Source organism: Megalops cyprinoides, chromosome 24 (assembly GCF_013368585.1).
Source record: "Megalops cyprinoides isolate fMegCyp1 chromosome 24, fMegCyp1.pri, whole genome shotgun sequence".
NCBI lineage: Eukaryota > Metazoa > Chordata > Actinopteri > Elopiformes > Megalopidae > Megalops > Megalops cyprinoides.
In genome coordinates this window covers 19472858-19492667 of record NC_050606.1, presented here as the reverse complement: position 1 = coordinate 19492667, position 19810 = coordinate 19472858, and the positions used below count along the sequence as shown (strand labels likewise).

Sequence of the window (19810 nt, the reverse complement as noted above, 5' to 3'; positions counted from 1 at the left end):
AAACCTTGCCAGCTATTTGTGTACATCTATAGAGTACCATCGTAGAGAGTACCAGTTACCGTTATATGTGGGTACTATTCATCAAGATGTTAATAGCTGGCAAGCTAACCAGCAAGCTATTCTTATTAGGAAACGAGCAAGTCAATGGTATAATACTCCAATTTAAAATCAGTCTGTAATAATCGTTGCATGGGATGTAGCTAGGACTTCATCCTGGCGAGCTACCATATAGCTAACGTTAGAAGACTGCGAGATTGTTAGCTATTATGGCTAGTTATTTATAAGTAGCGGGATAGCCACGACTGCTCAACGACTAGATAGCAGCGAATAAAGCAGATAATACAACTACTGTAGCGGAAATAATCACAACAGAAAGTACTGTGTGTGTACTTTAGAAGACGGAGTATGGTAGGGCCACGGCTCCATAAACTATTCTCTGCTCAGTGTTTTCAAAATTACAAGAACAAAGAGAACTTCACCACATGTCCCCCAATCTGGGCCCCCGATGCGAAGCCGTTTTTCATTGGACAATTTTCTAGTAGCGCTCAGATAATTACATCCAATGGCGTGCAGTCTCTTGAGTGTTGGCCTCTCTGATTGGTCTATATGTTTGGCGCTCTCTGAAGAGAGAGGCGGGTACTGTAAGAGAGAAGGAAGGAACCGACAGAGTTACCGAAACGATTACAAGCGACGGATAATAAATGCTGGGTGAGACGCGGGCGACATTTACGTGTTTAATTTCTGTGATCGGCATAATTGAGAGTTTTTACATGCTTTTGTCAAATAGACTAAAATAGAGAAACGGGTGCCCTTTAATAAAAACCCAGCGCTAGTTTGCCGGCACTGCCGCGTTGAGGGAAAAATTCCCCCTCCCCTTTCACTAATCTGGAGCTGCGGGAGGCTCGCTGAACGATCCCATCAGTGGATGAGGACAGGACAGTCGAATTAGCAGGTAGGGAATGCCAGGCAATGCATCTTCTGATTCACTAAGCACTTGCCCTGCTTCCTGTTCCTCAATTTATTGTCGATGTTCTGGCTTGCCAGCTAGCTGTCTGTCAAACTGAAATCGAGACACCCGAAAAAAGGCTGTCTGCTAGTGAGTAGACACAAGCATTATTTGTGTTTATTAGACCAGCCTGCTCATTTGAATTGGCAGTCGGCTCTGTTTTAGGAGCGATGTTGGCGATCTAGTTTGCTCGATGAAGATCTGACAGTTGGTTGTCGACAGGGATTCGTTTTGGCTGGGTTACCCAGCTAGGAACACCAACGGAAGTTTTTTCGTCCCTTATGTCTGACTTGATCTGACCCCATTATGTCGCTAGCTACGTGTGTGTAAACGTTAGTAAGCTAGGTAACGTTAGCCAGCGAAGTGCCGTGTACGAACAGCAGATAGCTAGCTATCAGGCTATAGCTACCCGTATAGAAATTCAAGTAACTAGCGAGATCGCCTGCTGTCTAGCCAGATACAGTGGCAAATGGGGTCAAGCTCAGCAAATGTGTCTAGACAGTTGTCTTTTTGTCACAACTACCTAACGTTAGCTAGCTTGCTAACCTGTTGTCTACATATTAATAATTTGATAACAAGACAGTCTAGCCGATCTTGTGTCGAGATGAAAGTTTGCATAGCTGCATAGTTATACAGTTAACGTGCTGAAATTATTTTGAAACATGACTTGTGTCTTAGTTACGTTGTCGCTTGCAACGTTACCTTTCTAGCTTCTTATCGAGCTACCTGCCACCTATTTTATGACGTCGTCTTGACGAATCGATCATCCTAATAAGTCGTCTAGCTGGCTGCTAGCTAAATACTGTATGGCTTGCATTTGCAGTCGTGGCTGGTTCGCAACTATGCAGTCAGATAGCAAGTGAATGTTTCGTTTCCGATGAGCTCGTTGAATATCTAGATATTATGATATTCAATTCTGCGATTACGGCGTGTTTCAGGTGTGCATACTTTGCTGTGCAGAAACGAAAATCCATCTCATCTTGAAAAATACATTTTCATCTTGCCGTTGCTGCTGAGTTGCGTATTCACTTAGTCTTAGTTGCCAGGTCTTCCTTGGGACACATGGGACACTATTAGCGGGAATTGATGTACAGACGCTAAAGATTAACCCTTACGTGTAGACCCGAAAATTTGACACTCTTCCAGGACCAGCGTCTTAACGAGCCCAGTGAGTATAGCTAAGTTAGTTTCCCTTTGGATCATACTACTAATTCATTTTTTTGACCAAATCTTATTTTATGCATGATTGATGATCCAGAGGCTACTTGGGTGCGTAAAAAGCTGTTTATTAGTGACGGCTTTATGAGAACAGCAATGAGACGGCGAGGGTAAAACATTGCCAAAGTACATTTAGGTTTATTCATTTATCAGTCGCTTTTATCCAAAGCGATATACAGGTCAGGTAGAATACTACACAAGCAAAAAACCATAAGGAGTCAAGTAGCACAGGGTACTTTACCAAAAACCACAACCGAACAAAACCATACGAAGATGTTTTTGTTTTGTCACCCTTTCTTTTTTGTGTGTATGTTATGGGATGTCGTGTTTTGTGCTGTACGCGCAATGTGTTGTAATCCCGAAACGCATGACGCTCGTCCCCTAGGTTTTGTGACTTCAGCTGCGGTGGCATCTGGCGTTTGGACCTGGGCTCTGGGTCTCTGGCTTGCCTTTCAAATCCATACTTCTCCATTGCACAAGTGAAGGCTTTTCAGTCGATCCCTTGCGTGTGGTGTGGCAAGTTCCCATGCGAGTTCTTTTGGGGAATAAGTGTGTGTCGTGCTTCTCTTGTAGTTGGCAACACCAACTTGCACCAGTACCGTTGTGTTGTATTACATGTAAGACAAACATGCCCCAGACGTTTGATGAGATTGTTGATACCTGTACTGCAAGCCCGGGATGGTTCCTCATAATTTTTCACCTTGATGTTTACGGTTGGGGGTTGGTCACACTAATGGTGTAAACCGTAACAACTATACGCTAACAATATTGACACCTAAGCAACTATATTTTGGAATATATTTAAGAATGCAGCACAGTATGATACATTTTAATACAGTATGATTCAACATAACCTTAAAATTATGCTATGCCTTTTCTAGAAATGTAGAGTGTCTAAGCTTTAGGTCACTGTAAGACATTGGAATAATCCTCAATGTTCAAAGATAACCAGGGTTGTTGCAAGCACTCACATTTCATTCACATTGTTGCATTCATATGAATAAAAATGAGAAAAAAAAGCAATGGTATGGATTGATTTGCATATGCAAAATTGATACAGCTGTATTCTTACTTTTGTACTGATGCATTCATATGAATGGATGTGTTACATTACATCCCTGTTTCACGTGGCATTACGTTATTGTCACTTAGCAGAGTGACTTACATAAATCAATTTTTTATTTATTTATTTTACATGTTATCCATTTATACAGCTGGATATTTACTGAGGCAGTTCTGGGTTAAGTATCTTGCCTAGGGGTACAACGCAAGTGCCCCAGCGGGCAATCGAACCAGCAACCTTTTTGATTACGAATCCTGTTCCCTACCACTGAGCTACACTGCTGGCTCTATTCACACCAGTATGAGCTTCTGTGGCTGCTGCTCAAAGGATGTAGGACAACTGTTTCATCCTCAGATGAATCATTAGATCTAGAAGAATTATGTAATGGTGATGGTGTTGAGTGATAATGTGCCCTCAGATACGTTTCAGGTTCAAAATCTGGGTCCTCTGGGTCTGTACAGTGTGAGTTCTTTTAGCTGACAACCACAACACCCTTAACATATGTTTCTTCTGTTGTGTATTTAGCGATGTCACATTTTGCCGCATTGGGAGCCTGAACGAACTAGAAATGTATATTGTAAATGCAAAAAGTGTGTATACTGCAGTACATGTGCATACTACTCTAAAATTGACACATTAGTACATAAGCCTTAGTAAATCTACTATGAATAAGCCTATACTAGGATTGTGTTCAATATACCCTGCAAAGAGCATCTTCCAGCTGTACAAGTGAATCACAGATGAGTGGGGAGGCCTATTTTTGTTGTCATGCCCAAAAATAATGGAACCATGTCCCAGACTGAATCAGAGTTCCAATCATGTGTGTTTTTAGCTTTTTAAAAACATTTACCAGATTGCTTTCAACTGATTTTGAAAAAAAAACTAATCATCTTCCACTTCATCTTCATGTGTTTTTGTTTTTTGTTTTTTTATATGCTTTGCTCGTTGCTTTTTTGTGCCTTTATTTCTTTTATTGTGTCGTGAATTTTTTATTAGTGCTCATATATATTTTATTTGATGTTCTTTTAATATGTGTGGGTTTATTGTGTTGCTGGGCTGCATGACCATGTATGAAATGTGCTATTTCAATATAGTTCTTAGAATAACAGTAATGGTATTAATAATAAAAGTGCCAATAATCATAATATTAGAAAGACTGGGGTCTCACAGCGGTAGATATTTAACCACTTACTCATTTATTATCATTTATGCTGTAATGCAGATGATTGGTTTTTATTCTGTAGTCATGTGCAAGCTGAATGGTGCTTTTTCCCAAGCTATATATCCAATGGCTTCTTGGTGGCACTGCTGGGTAATGCCCCATTGTCTTGTGCTCATATGCAAAAAGAGGTATGTCTGATCACCGCTCGTGGTTCTTTAGTACTGAGTTTGAAAAGGGGCTTTATGGTTAGATAAGCAACACTCAGTGTCTTCTTCTCTTTGAAGTTATATTCTTCAGCTTGTCAGTTTGAAACCAGCACTGTTTGATTTCACTGGCTTGCTGGATGTGAAACTGTCAGTGATGTCAGAATTAGTGGAAAGAGCAGCTACATGCTTAGCTGTAGAAATTCTGCTGCTGGGAAAAGTCCCCAAGTCCCTTGAAAAACGCCACAATGAGTGTTACTGAGCATGCTGGGTTGCCCTGGATTAGCTGGCGTTCCTGCTCTTGCTGTTCAGAATGCGGTCGCGGTATGGGTGTTCCTACACGGCGGCCATTCTGAAAGAGGCGGGAGAAAGGCCCTGTGTGTTCACAATGTGGGTCTTCAGTCTGCAGCGGAATCACTGCGTCTTCCAACGCAGGCTGAAGACCCACCCTCTTCCGACTGCATCTCGGTTTCCGCCTCAGTCCCCACCCCCTAACACCTGCTACTTCTATTACTTGTATTACGTTCTGTTTATTTTACATGTAGTATCACATGAAGTGTTTTGCATTCTGATCGAGTGACTGTGATGTATGGTAGTGTGTGTGTGCTTGCCTTCCCTCCCCTGTCTAGTCAGGTTGCACAAGTTAACTTGTGGCAGAGCTTGAAGACTGTTATGCTCAGACTCGCTGGTCTGGGAGTGTTGTTAGGCTGTTCTGACACTGTTGCTCATTCAGCTTGAAAGGATACATTTATGTTCTTTTGTGCTGGAAGTGGCTGTAGATAAGTGTCTGCTGAATGAATGTAATGTAATGACTGCGTCGTGGTTCCCTCTGCAGGGCAGCCATGGGCTTGACCGGGAAGAGGTCGGAGAAGGGCCCCGTGTGCTGGAGGAGGAGGGTGAAGTCCGAGTACATGCGCCTCCGACAGCTCAAGAGGTTCCGGAGAGCCGATGAGGTCAAGGTGAGGCTTGCTCCTGCACTCCCGTCGTATCGTCCGCTCCACAGAAATCTGGGATGAGGTGACCGGTTATTAAATCTGGTCACTTTTTAATATAATTTTGGTAGTGCCTTTGTTTACTGTAGAGTTTGACCAGAGCATGACACAGTGTACATGTGGCAGGTGCTATATTAGAGAGAGCTTTGTCACAAGTCAAGGAATGTGAATGCGGTGTTTGTCCCAAATGTGCTCCCCAATAATACTCTTCGCCTCCTTCTTCAAGTGTGCTCTTATGTGGTGTTGTATGATGTGTGGACTTGTCTACCTGCACTTCCCTTCCTTACCCTTACCCTCCCTAACCCTAAACTGAACTGTGTCCCCTCTGCCCTCCGGCGCCTGTTTCCTGCCCAGAGCATGTTTAACTCCAATCGGCAGAAGATCATGGATCGCACCGACATCCTCAACCAGGAGTGGAAGCAGCGAAGGATACAGCCCGTCAACATCATGGCACCTGTAAGCTCGTTACGGGGGACCAGAGAGGTCAGCACTCGCAGATACTAATCCCTCAATGAGGTCAGCACTCACAGATATTAATCCCACAGAGAGGTTAGCGCTCAAAGATGTCAATCCCACAGAGAGGTCAGAACTCACAGACGTTAATCCCACAGAGAAGTCAGAACTCACAGATATCAATCCCACGGAGAGGTCAGCACTTGCAGATACTAATCCCTCGACGAGGTCAGCACTCGCAGATATCAATCCCAGATAGGTCAGAACTCACAGATACTAATCCCTCAATGAGGTCAGCACTCAGATATCAATCCCAGATAGGTCAGAACTCACAGATACTAATCCCTCAATGAGGTCAGCACTCACAGATATCAACCCCAGAGAGGTCAGCTCTTGAAATTTGTAGGTTAATGTATACTGTGTTAAACACACAATGTGTAGCTTCATTATAATTCCTCAGGGTTAGGAACTCCCAATTTGCTGCTCCTTTTATAATGTGCTATGTTGTCAGTTGTGTGGATCCCTGTTGCCACAGCTGTACCTGGTGCTGTTTTAAAGAGATGTGATTTAGATGATAGAAGTTAGAAAATGGAGTTTCTGAAATGAATTCGTTTCCGTTTCAAACTGTGAAAGAGCAGACATGTTTCTGACTTCAGTAATGTAAAATCTGCAGGCCTGTTTCAGTATCACAGATTGAAAGTGCTTTGTGCATTTGCGCCACTGTCATTTGTGTGCAGACTGTAATTGTTCAGCCATGAATGCTTGTGTTTGTCTGCTGCTGTTTGAGGAACTGAATGAGCTTTTCTTTTTCCTGTGGGAGTTCTTGGACTCTCCTGTAGCTGATTACCTTGGTTTGCTTGTATGTTGTTTTTCTTTTATACCAACATTACTTGGTAATTTTACTTTTAATCTTATCTTATTTAATTAGGCTGCATTTTTGAAATGGCAGTGATATTTTATGGACAGTTCACAGTCCTGTAGTTCTTGACAAGCGTCAAGTGGTTCTTGATGGATAAGGCTACCGTAACCATTCATTCCCCGCACGGCTAATGTTGGTGTAAGAAGAGGGGAGGAAAAGAGCGCTAATCCTACCAGTTTGCTGACCTTTTCCTGCAGTGCACCGTGGGAAGCGGGTTCTCTGAGTTTTCAAAGCAAGTCATTCCTCTGAAGACCCTGAATGCCGTGGCTTCCGTACCTGTAATGTACTCCTGGTCTCCACTACAGCAGAACTTCATGGTAATGGCAATTCATACCTATAGCTATACCTTTCTGAGCCTTTTGTACCTTCTTGAACTGCTCTTAATGTAGAAAACCTCCTTTGGTGGATGAGTGAGACTTTGTCATGGGAACTAAATTGAATTGGGTTTAGAGCTCACTTGTTTCTCCATGTAGATTGACACTCATATTTTATCAAATGTGTTGAATTCATTTCAAGTTTAAAAATTGTTTACAGTTTATTCTTTTCCTGATCTAACTCGAATACAGTCAAACAGTGTGGATGTCTTATTACAGCACATTGTTACTTCCTGTTTACCAGCAGCTTACTGAAAAAAAGTGACACCTCAGTGACATTTGAGGGGACAAGGAAGCTGGAGGTTGCAAGTTCAATTTCCTGTTGGCACTGGTGTTGTATCTTGAACTTAGAACATAATATGAATGACTACTGTTATATCCAAGGGTGGGGTGGTTGAGAATAGGGAATTTAGGGGCAACATCTTTTTTGTGCTCCTGTGTAGGTGGAGGACGAGACAGTTTTGCACAACATCCCCTATATGGGTGATGAGGTCCTCGACCAGGATGGAACCTTCATTGAAGAGCTGATTAAAAACTATGATGGGAAAGTCCATGGAGACAGAGGTAAGAGTCTTTAACACGCACCCAAGGTTGTTTTTGCGGAAAACAAGCAGTAAAACCTATGGAAAGTGTCTTGGGTAGAAAGCCCCAGTCACAGGGAGGTGCGTGAGAAACCTGTTGAGGCCAATGACATATGCATTAAATGGCAGTCAGGGAGCCAGATTGACAGTCTGGCTCTTCAGTATGGTGTTTGGACCTAGAAGGTCTTCTCCATAGACTGTAATTTGGAGAACTGCAAGCTTTTACAAAGAAAATAAAAATCTAATATCTGAGAATGCAGAAAAAAGAATGTATTTTTTGAACAACATGATAATAAGACTTTTTGTTAAAATGAAGATGAATGGAACAAGTCAGTACACAATTCTGGTCAGAGTGAACAGAATCAGGCTGGGTAGGCCTGAACCAGTGGACGTATAGTTTGTTTGGATGTCACTGTAGGTTGTCTAAATGTTGTTGTAGCTTGCTTCAATATCATTGGCTGGGGCGCCTTCCACAGAAAAAGCATTTAGTACAGTGATTTCTCAATCCTACTCCTGGAGCCCCCCAGTCCTGCATATATCTTCTATCTATCCTTGCTCCAAACACACCTGATTGAAATTAGTGCAAGCTCTTGATTAAATCAGGTGTGCTCAGTTAAAAGTGCCACTGATGAGTTCAGTCAGGTAGGTAGAGCAGGGAAAGATGGAAAACGTGCAGAGCAGGGGGGCCCCAGGAGCAGGATTGAGAATCAGTGATTTAGTACATACCCACCCATCTTGTCTTGGCAGGGTGTCTTGATTCCTGGCCAGGTCATTAAAGCAAGGGCTGCAGCCACTTAATTTCTGGCTGTTTTATTTGAAGACTTTGGAAAATGAAAATGAAAACCAGATTCTATAATTAAACTTTTTGCACCTTTTTCGTTACTATTGTTCTATCCTGTCTTAATGAGATTGTATACCTATGGTCATTTGATGCATTTTTGGTCTTGCTGTTGCAACTACATTTGTCTTGTAAAAAATCTGTATTTTAAGAGTACAGCAATGATAGAATGTGCAGTAATGTGTATTCATTCTGATTTATTGAAACATATATCCAAAAAGATTCCCAAGATAGCTCTGTAAAGATGAAACCCGGGAAATTGGTTTTTGGTAACAACCCACAGTTTGTTCCAGAAAACCTCTTTGAAATATATTTCAAGCTGCACTTTGATGTGCCTGTTAAATTATTAGATATGTATTAACATTATTATAATTTTTAGCCTGTGTTGCGCTTTTAAGAAGAATTAGGGTATGTTTCAGAGTGTCTGTTTTTTGCATGTCGGTGTCCTCTAATTGAGTTTCATTCATTTGCAAGAGTGTGGCTTCATCAACGATGAGATCTTCGTGGAGCTTGTGAGCGCGCTCACTCAGTACAGCGACAACGAGGATGATGAAGAGGAGGAAGAGCAACAGGAGTACAAGATGGAAAGGATGGACCTGTGCGACGGTCAAGACGATGTGGGCAATGGCAGGAAGGATCGTCTCCGCTGCTCCGGGGGTACGAGGGTGAACCACCCCCCCACCTGCAGTTAATGTGTTTATAGCGCAGTTAACTCCTTATGCTTAACTCCTTATCTTTTGTTTTCAGGCAGAAACGGCGAAAACTCAAAGAAGTTTCCCTCTGACAAGATATTTGAAGCGATTTCGTCCATGTTTCCAGATAAAGGATCACCGGAGGAACTTCGAGAAAAGTAAGCCTGTTCCATCACTCCAACCGTCACAATCTGTAACACCTTGAGAGCTTTTAGTGCCAGCAGCCCTTGCAGTGATCACCTGTGTGACACTAGTTTAAAAAATTAGTTTTATTAGCCTAAGGCTTAGGTCAAAGGCTTTGGGAAGTGTTGTGTGTGCAGTTGGAGAATTTAAAGATGATGGGTTTCCCTTCTGTAAGGAGTATGAAGTATGAAGACACGCAGACATGCAGGCTGCTGTACTTGCTTTTGTTTGAGACATATCAGTCAAAATGCACCATGGTTTTAGATGGAAATATTATTTTAAAATAAACATTTTATACAAAATATACCCGTTTATATTTAAAGTTATACCTTGTGCCTTTGCACAGAGTGTTGCATTTCATTTGCTATATGTTTGAGTTTCTTTGCAATTAATATAAATTAAGTAATTTACAAATTCCTCATATAACACACAAAAGGGTTAACTTGTATTCAGTTTTTGCACATGAAATTGTATAAATTGTATGTGTCCTTGCCCTGGGGGAAAAGCTCTTTTGAAGGTAAAATGCAGAATCGCCCTTTTGACAACAGCCCTGGGGATTAGCATCTGTATCTGAGAACTTGAGTGCTTCTTTCCCTTAAATAGGGCCCTATGATGCTTTTTAAAAGTGATAATTATAGTTTTGTTCGTCCTTGATGCCATGTCTGGGGTAACCTTCAGTGTGTTTATACAGTGAACCAAGTATCACTTATTAACCGTACTGTTGACGTATTGGGTAACTGGGTAACTGGGTCTTTTCAGGAAAGCATTGTGTATAAAGACAGATGCTGTGATTGATGTGCGTTTGTCCGTGCGCAGGTACAAAGACCTGACGGAGCAGCAGCTGCCGGGCGCTCTCCCCCCAGAGTGCACCCCCAACATCGACGGCCCCAACGCCAAGTCCGTGCAGAGGGAGCAGAGTCTCCACTCCTTCCACACGCTCTTCTGCAGGCGCTGCTTCAAGTACGACTGCTTCCTGCACCGTGAGTATCCCGCCAAGGCACCTCCTCTATACCTGCGTTACCACCGGAGGAACTTCATTCACCTTCTCTATAGCTGCATTCCCACCGGAGGAACTTCATTCACCTTCTCTATAGCTGCATTCCCACCGGAGGAACTTCATTCACCTTCTCTATACCTGCATTTCTATTGGAGGAACTTCATTCACCTTCTCTATAGCTGCATTCCCACCGGAGGAGCTTCATTCACCTTCTCTATAGCTGCATTCCCACCGGAGGAACTTCATTCACCTTCTCTATAGCTGCATTCCCACCGGAGGAACTTCATTCACCTTCTCTATAGCTGCATTCCCACCGGAGGAACTTCATTCACCTTCTCTATACCTGCATTTCTATTGGAGGAACTTCATTCACCTTCTCTATACCTGCATTTCTATTGGAGGAACTTCATTCACCTTCTCTATACCTGCATTTCTATTGGAGGAACTTCATTCACCTTCTCTATACCTGCATTCCTACTGAAGGAACTTCATTCACCTCCTCTATACTTGCATTCCCACCGGAGGAACCTGCATCCACCTTATTAACATTATTATCTCATTTATGAATTGTGTTTGTTCCCATGTAGATGGTTTCGAGCCGTTTGGAAATTGTTAACCTTCATGGAGATTTTCTCTGGGTGGATCTTTCAACAGAGCTGGCACAGCAGCCTCGCATGCTCAAGTGCAGACAAGCTCATTTGTTCGGTTCTGTGTTCTCCCCCATATCTAAATCTCTCAATTAAATGTGCCTTAGAATTCTTTTGTTCTTTCTCATTTCCTCTCAGCATTCCATGCAACTCCTAACACGTACAAGCGCAAGAACATGGAGAACCTGCTGGACAGCAAGCCGTGCGGAATGGACTGCTACATGTACCTGGTGCAGGTAAGCCTTATCCATCGACAGAGATTAAAAAATTTCCTCAGTTGTGCATGCTTTATTATCTTATCTCCCCCTCTTCCCCTCAAATCTGTCTGGTTGCCGTTGTGAAATATTAAGAGAGTAGGGGTTTTGTATTAAGAGGGTTTTTGTGTTTGTAAGAGAATGTGGATTTGTATTAATCTGGAGAGCGTTTTGTATCTCAGAGCTGCATAGGCAGGGATGTGCCAAACCACAGTCGGAGCTTGAGTTACAGGCTGTGTTTAGAGCAGATTCCTGCTGTGGGCAGGACAGACCGCCTCCTCCTAGCCTTGTGTTCGAACGTAAGGCTCTTTCGGGTTTGGCTCCGCGGTGCAGGATGGCATGGTGGGCGAGTACCCGGCCAGCGTCGCCGGGCCGGAGCGGGAGCGGGAGCGGGACCGGGAGCGGGCCAAGACGCCCTCCAAGCGGCCGGTGGGGCGGCGCCGGGGCAGGCTCCCCAACGGCGGCAGCAGCAGCCGGCCCAGCACCCCGACCGTCAGCGCCGAGACCAAGGACACCGACAGTGACCGGGACGCCGGGGGGGACGACGACGACAAAAGGGACGAGACCACCAGCTCCTCAGGTGACAAGGGCCCTCCTCCTAAAACCGTGGTCGCACTTACGAAGCTGGACCTGTAACCAGAAGGTTGCGGGTTCAGTTCCTAGGTGGAACATTACTGTTTTACCTGTTAGCAAGGTCCGTAACCAGAATTTCTAAAGGGAGAACGTGCAGTGTGTCCAGGATTAGGGCAACTACTAAGCAAATATGTGTAAAGTGTGTGGGTGCAATTTAGCATGAGCAGGTAAGAGAAAAGCTGTGAACGAAGATAGTTTTTATTTTTAATAGATTAGTACCTGTTTCTTCTGTGCATTTTCTCTGTTGAACTCTGTAATATCAGGTACAACCTTGAGGTTTGAGTATTAAATTCTGCTAAGCACATAAATCTTTATAAAAGACTTTGGAAAAGCAGTAACAATACCGGTAGAGGTAGTAGTAAAGAATCAGAGCTATACTGCTGTTGTTACTAGTAAGAAGCAGCTTAGCTGAGGGCAGCCAGTATCTTTGGGTCCAGAGACAGTAGGATATCCCTGCTGTGGAGAGACTGGGTCAGTAACACAGAAGGTATCCTGTCGGGGGTGTGTGTGTGTGTCTGTCTGACCCCGCTTTTCGCTGAACAGAGGCGAACTCGCGCTGCCAGACCCCCGTGAAGCTGAAGCTGAAGTTGAGCTTGGAGCCCCCGCAGAACGTGGAGTGGAGCGGCGCCGAGGCCTCGCTCTTCAGGGTGCTCATCGGCACCTACTACGACAACTTCTGCGCCATCGCCCGCCTCATCGGCACCAAGACCTGCAGACAGGTGCGCGCTGATCCCGCGGGGCGGTGCCGGCCCGCACGGACCGCGAGGCGGTGCCAAATTCAACCTCCCGTGCTATTGTGTTTTAACATGTGTGAAGTGGGGGAGCTTGTATGAGTCACGTCTGTTCTAGGGACAAGACAAAATATTCAGTTATACGAGTATTTAATCCAAAGTAATTAATCTCGATCTGTGTTTTTAATGAACAAAACTCTAGAGTATTCTTTGTCAGTATTCATGAAGTCTCCTTCAGAAACCTTCAAAAGCTAAAAAAAACCCTTAAACCCTTCATAAAGCAGCAGAGAAGTGATATTATTGATTTTCATGAATAAAACTGAGACTGAATCTTTCTGTGGTCATTATCAATACAGAAATGCCTGGAGGTTCATACAGAGCTTTGGAAAAGAATCTAATTTACAGTGTTGTGAGCTACACAATATTGGAGTATTATGTTACAGTATGGGACTATTATATTACAGTACTGGAGTATTGGGTTTCATTACTGGAGAGTTATGTTCTTGTAATGTAGTATTAGGTTCCAGCTTTGGAGTGTTAGGTGACAGCATTGGAGTATTATGATGCAGTATTGGAGTATCGTGTTATTGGAAATTACATTGCTCTCTCCATGTTCAGGTTTACGAGTTCCGTGTAAAAGAGTCCAGTATCATTGCACGGGCGCCTGCGGAAGATGTGGATACACCGCCAAGAAAAAAGAAAAGGAAACACAGGTAAGGACCATAAAATAGACCTGCAGTCACAGTGTTACACTCAGCCACATAAACCAAGCAGACTCTTAATAGCTTCTACTGCATTCATTGAACTTTATGTAGTTTTTTTTCATTGGACCTTTTCCTGTGCCGTTACAGAAATCTAATCTTTTTCTCCTCATACTGTTGTAGGTTGTGGGCCACGCACTGCAGAAAAATCCAACTGAAAAAAGGTTTGTTCCCATTCTTCTATTCTCAAGTATAAGGGCTGCTCATTTATTGCAAGAATAAGTCTGCAACAAAAAGTTATGGAGAAATTGACTTTCAGTTGACGGCTGAATGTGTACATTTGTTAAGTTAAACCACAAGAGAAATGAGAGGAAATAAATGAATGGGGTACTATTGTTAGAGTTAATTGCCTGAGTTCCAAACTGCACTGTACTGAAGCAGAACTTTTTGTCCCTTAGACGGCTCCTCCAATCACGTGTACAACTACCAGCCATGTGACCATCCCCGCCAGCCCTGCGACAGCTCCTGTCCTTGTGTCATAGCTCAGAACTTCTGTGAGAAATTCTGCCAGTGCAGCTCTGAATGTGAGTATGTGAACCATAGGTGATGGGACTCGTGGGAAATGTAGTGCGCAGATATGCACATTTCCACTCAAAGCACCTAAAAGCGAAAGGCACTGCATCGGTAATGACTAATAAGTGCTCCTTCACTTCAGCTCCCAGAATCGTGTCACTCACGGACCCTTTTACCGCTGTACATTTAGCATGAGGCTGTAAGTTTGGCTTAAAAGCCCAGTAAACAGAATTTCCCTCCTCTTTTAGCTTAATATTGGGTGGCAGTGTAGCACAGTGCTAAAGAGTAGGGCTTGTAACTGAAAGGTTGCTGGTTCAGTTCCCCACTGGGGCACTGTTGCTGTACCCTTGGTCAAGGCACTTAACCCAGAATTTCCTCAGTAAATGTCCAGCTGTATAAACATGAGAAAAACTGTGACCTATGTAAGTTGCTCTGGACAAGAGCTTTTGCTAAAACACTGGAATGTAACGTAACATAGTTATTAAAATGCTCCTATAGAGTGAAGATTCAGCTGAGGGCTGACTGTGCTGTTGTTTGGTGCGGCAGGTCAGAACCGCTTCCCCGGCTGCCGCTGCAAGGCGCAGTGCAACACCAAGCAGTGCCCCTGCTACCTGGCGGTGCGCGAGTGCGACCCCGACCTCTGCCTCACCTGCGGCGCCGCCGAGCACTGGGACAGCAAGAACGTCTCCTGCAAGAACTGCAGCATCCAGCGCGGGGCCAAGAAGGTGAGGGGGTTAGCGTACAGAAGGGGGTCGAGAAGGCGAGGGGGTTAGCGTACAGAAGGGGGTCGAGAAGGCGAGGGGGTTAGCGTACAGAGGGGGGTCGAGAAGGCGAGGGGGTTAGCGTACAGAGGAGGGGCGAGAAGGCGAGGGGGTTAGCGTACAGAGGAGGGGCGAGAAGGCGAGGGGGTTAGCGTACAGAGGGGGGGCGAGAAGGCGAGGGGGTTAGCGTACAGAGGGGGGGCGAGAAGGCGAGGGGGTTAGCGTACAGAGGGGGGGCGAGAAGGCGAGGGGGTTAGCGTACAGAGGGGGGGCGAGAAGGCGAGGGGGTTAGCGTACAGAGGGGGGTCGAGAAGGCGAGGGGAATAGAGTACAGAGGGGGGTCGAGAAGGCGAGGGGGTTAGCGTACAGAGGGGGGTCGAGAAGGCGAGGGGGTTAGCGTACAGAGGGGGGTCGAGAAGGTGAGGGGAATAGAGTACAGAGGGGGGTCGAGAAGGCGAGGGGGTTAGCGTACAGAGGGGGGTCGAGAAGGCGAGTGGGTTAGCGTACAGAGGGGGGTCGAGAAGGCGAGGGGGTTAGCGTACAGAGGGGGGTCGAGAAGGCGAGGGGGTTAGCGTACAGAGGGGGGTCGAGAAGGCGCGGGGGTTAGCGTACAGAGGGGGTGTGCTTTAGAGCGGGGGCCGAGACTGTGAGGAGCAGTTTTAGAAAGGAGCCCAAGAAAGTGAGACGATAGCATACAGAGGGGGCAGCTTCAGAGAGGAGGACCAAAATGGTGAGGGGATAGTGTACGGGGGGGGGGGGGGCAAAGAAGGTGAAGAGGTAGCTTTAGAGGGTGGGGAGGCAAGAAGCTGAGGGGGCAGCTGTAGAAAGGAGAGCAAGACTGCAGATAAATGTTTGCGTTTGGTTATCCTTAACGACGCCTCTGAAAGTGAGCGTGATAGTTCTCCAAGAAACAAAAATCAAGAATTATCCGGAATTAATCTAACGGAAAATGTTCCGTTGGACTTGCAGTGTGATTTAACGGGAGAGACGTTACGTTACGGGAGAGTCCTTGGCAACACGGGGGTGACGTGGACGAGCGTGTGTCTGGGCGCCGTGTAACCCCCCCCCACCCTCTCCCTCTACATTTAGCACCTCCTGCTGGCTCCCTCAGACGTCGCGGGGTGGGGCATATTCATCAAGGAGCCGGTCCAGAAGAACGAGTTCATCTCCGAGTACTGCGGGGAGGTGGGTGCTGTTCATTCAGAGTGGTTTTAGCGCTCACAGCGTTCACCAAAAAACTTCCGGTTTTATTTATTACGGGGTCCAGGGCTTCGGTTTCTACCGGTCGCTCAGTCGGAGGAGGGCCTTCAAACGGGGCCTTCTGTCTCTCCGTGCTGGCCTGTTGGGTTCCAGGTCACAGGTGGCGTGGTTTTTATCGTTAACCTCGGCTTGCCTCACGTGGCAGTTTTATGTGATTTAGTTTGCTTTTTCTTTTTTGAACTGCGCAGATCATCTCCCAGGATGAAGCAGACCGCCGAGGGAAGGTGTATGATAAGTATATGTGCAGCTTCCTGTTCAACTTGAACAACGGTGAGCGCTCCCGTCTTCACAACCGCCCGTCTCCCTGTGGCCCCGCCCACCTAGGCGCTCATTGGCCCGCGGCATTTAATACATCGCCTCATTTTTAGTTTAGCTGGTTAACAACGTAGAGGTTAATCCTCCCGGGTTTCTCTGGCAGACTTTGTGGTGGACGCAACGAGGAAAGGGAACAAGATCCGGTTCGCCAATCACTCGGTGAACCCCAACTGCTATGCAAAAGGTGAGACCTCACCTGAGGTGTGAAGAGCAGGCTTATTCGGACAGCAGTGGTGCGCACACACACACACACACACACGCGTGTGTGTGTGTGTGTGTGTGTGTGTGTGTGTGTGTGTGTGTGTGTGTGTGTGTGTGTGTGTGTGTGTGTGTGTGTGTGTGTGCGTGCGGATGTAACTAATTCTCCTTCTCTGACACAGTCATGATGGTGAATGGAGATCACAGAATAGGGATTTTTGCCAAGAGAGCCATACAGACCGGTGAGGAGCTTTTCTTCGACTACAGGTAAGTTGTGCTTAACTGTGAGGTTGCTAAACTAGTATTTCTCTTCTAACGGTCTCCACATTGCAGTATTAGGAATAATCTGAAGAGTTTTTACTGTCAGATTAATTGTGAAATGAATGTAACTGTTGAAATGGTTAAATCTGTGATCCAAGTAAAATGTATACCATAAAACTTCCAATAAATGCTGAGGCGTTCATTTGCTTTAATTACTTAACTTTACCGGCGTTTATTGGAGACTCAGCGATAATAAGAGACCTGCGTGTATTTCACCTAAAGCCCTCAGGCTTCTGCAAGTTATTGGTAGCTGAACTGACCAGGGAAATTCACCATGTTTTTTTTTCCCCAAGTAGCCTACTTAAACATTATAGAGCCCTCTTTGGTAGCAACTCAAACAGGAATCACTAATGAAGTAAGTTAAACATTGTCATTGCAATCTATGATAGGAGAGCACAGTCTGTAAGAATAGCAGTATCACTGTGAATTTAGGCTACCATGATCGGAAAGACAGCTTGTTTTGTTCATTTATGTTTAATCTAATTCGTGGACAGATGAACACGCATAAATTCACTAAAACAACCTCATTTAGCCTAATGTAAAAAATTGTTTTTGTTAGTTCGTTTTTCAGCCACAAAAATAAATAGGACTACTGTGACTATTTTAACCCACTGCTCTTTCGTTTTATAGTCACGAAAAATAAATATAATTTTCCCCGGCATTTATTTGAGGCAGGCGTTTATTTCACTGATAGGGTCACGCATACCGGCGATTATAAGAGGCCCGCGTTTATTGGAGACTCGGCTATTATTGGAAGTTTTATGGTATACTTTAATTCAAGGACTGCATTTCTGAAAAGTTCTACTTTTAAGAGGTACCGTGGTATGTTGAGAAAGTTAAAACCATTTGTTTTGACAGGCTGAGGCTTTTAAAGCCCTCCTTATAAAAGGGTTTGCTCTGGTACAGCTATCAGATTTTTAGTCAATTTTCAGATGGACCAATTCATCTAAACATTCATTTTGAAAACCAGGCTTGCCAGAGGAGGTACAATATTTCGGTCTTGCTGTGGTGTCAAGTATGAATTTTCGTATCCAGGTACAGCCAAGCAGACGCTCTCAAGTACGTGGGCATCGAGAGGGAGATGGAGATTCCGTGAGCCTCGACGTCCCACAGCACTGCCTTACCAAACTTCAGGACTTTTGAAAGTATACCACACGTGTTTCTATACCGTTCTCTAAGTCAGGTGCTTTCAGGGTTATTTGATACCTGCTCTCGTTTCATTCACACCAGCAAACAGTGGTTCTCTGAACGTTTTTTTTTTTTACGGTCTTTTTCCCCACTTCCTCAGAATGCCTGCTCATCTGTTTTTCTACCAGCGATGTATTTTTGAAACAATGGAACATTTGAACACAAACTGCAATACTTGAACTTTCACCGCTGTTTACCACTGCTTTATGAAGGCTGAAATAAAACCATCTGCAAATTTGGTTTAGTGTTGATGTGATGTTGTGCTGTTAAGAACCATGTTTAATTTCCACCGTGGAGGTTTTGTAGAAAATCTTGGTTTGTTATTTCAATGTGGCTTTTTTCGTATTCATTTGTTGTGACTACTAGTTCTACAACCATTTTATTTTGACAAAATTTGCTGTGCACCAACATGTGATTATTGGCATGTGTAGAAGATGCATACAAAGACTGCCGTTGAATGAATTGTTTGTACATTTCGTACCCTAATGTCACGAGGTTTGTATTGTGAAACCCAAGTAGTCGTTTTGCTATAGATGTGTCATTGCCTGAAAAGTATCTTAACTAAAAGGCAATAAACCAAGGTCCAAATATGGAATATCTTTGTCAGGAGACTAAATGGTGATGAAAAATGTGAAAAGTATTCTTGAGCACTTGGCTTTCTTCATTACTGTCCTAAGACCAAATTGCTGTGTAGAAATTCTATGCTGAAGTCAATTTGGTTAGAAAGACAGTTGTGAGCAGTAATACTCATTCAGTTATATGGCAAGAGATCAGCTAATGGTGTGTAAGTTCCTCTATGTATGGTCCAATGATGCAAAATTAGTAACGCTGTGAATATCTTGGACGTGCATCATGCAGCCGTGAATCTTGAGTCCACAAGATGGGAAACTAAAGCAATGACACTATTCTGAAACTGAGTGCGAATCACCAGCTATTTAACACACATTCAAATGTTACTTTCAAACAATTTTGAAATCTAGCTTTTGGAAACTTAACTTATTGAAAATCAACAGTGCATCACAATTGAAGGGTTGTGCTCAAGTAGTCTGTCAATATGGAATACTTACATGCACCAATGACTTGTACTGAAACTACAGCTCAAGACAAGTTGTCTCTCCTTTTAAATGTTGGCTTTCCTATTTAAACCATGTTTAGGGATAATCCTTGTTTTCCTATCAGGTATTGTGGTTTTCCTCACTATAAAGGTGCTCGATTTCTCTGTTTACAGGAAATGTTGAAATAAGTTGTTATAATAAATACTGGAACTTGAAGCTACTGGTGTGAGACCTGATCCTAACACAAAACTCATACTCAAACTACTCATACAAGTATCCCTTCACTACAGGTCAGTAGAAACACTTTCCAAAGCAGGACTGCCATTAAAATGATTCATATCAAAATTCAGCCAAATAACAAGCAATTCGGGCTGTTAGCTCATGCAAACTGACCAGCACTATAACAAACCTCGCCTAAATTCTTAAGAGTGCTAAATTCTAAAGAGTTTGAGATCTTTGAAACGGTCACATCCATGTGCAAAATGCAAGGAA

The 19810-nt window shown here is 44.2% G+C and overlaps 1 protein-coding gene across 3 annotated transcripts; it reads left to right on the top strand.

Moving 5' to 3' along the window:
• Positions 1-662: 662 nt before the first annotated feature.
• LOC118771051 (histone-lysine N-methyltransferase EZH2-like) lies at positions 663-19352 on the top strand. Of its 3 annotated transcripts, none has more exons than XM_036518916.1 (20): positions 663-952; positions 5488-5611; positions 5999-6100; positions 7214-7333; positions 7834-7954; positions 9284-9466; positions 9557-9659; positions 10501-10664; positions 11467-11564; positions 11916-12162; positions 12759-12934; positions 13565-13659; positions 13831-13871; positions 14106-14231; positions 14767-14945; positions 16071-16166; positions 16430-16511; positions 16660-16740; positions 16937-17021; positions 18111-19352. In XM_036518916.1, exons 2-20 carry the CDS (start codon positions 5495-5497, stop codon positions 18169-18171), a joined length of 2277 nt encoding a protein of 758 aa, XP_036374809.1. In that variant the 5' UTR covers positions 663-952; positions 5488-5494; the 3' UTR covers positions 18172-19352. The 3 variants fall into 3 exon arrangements, with proteins under 3 accessions (XP_036374809.1, XP_036374807.1, XP_036374808.1); XM_036518914.1 differs by having other exon boundaries at positions 5999-6127; XM_036518915.1 differs by having other exon boundaries at positions 680-708; positions 5999-6127.
• The last annotated feature ends 458 nt before the right edge of the window (positions 19353-19810 follow it).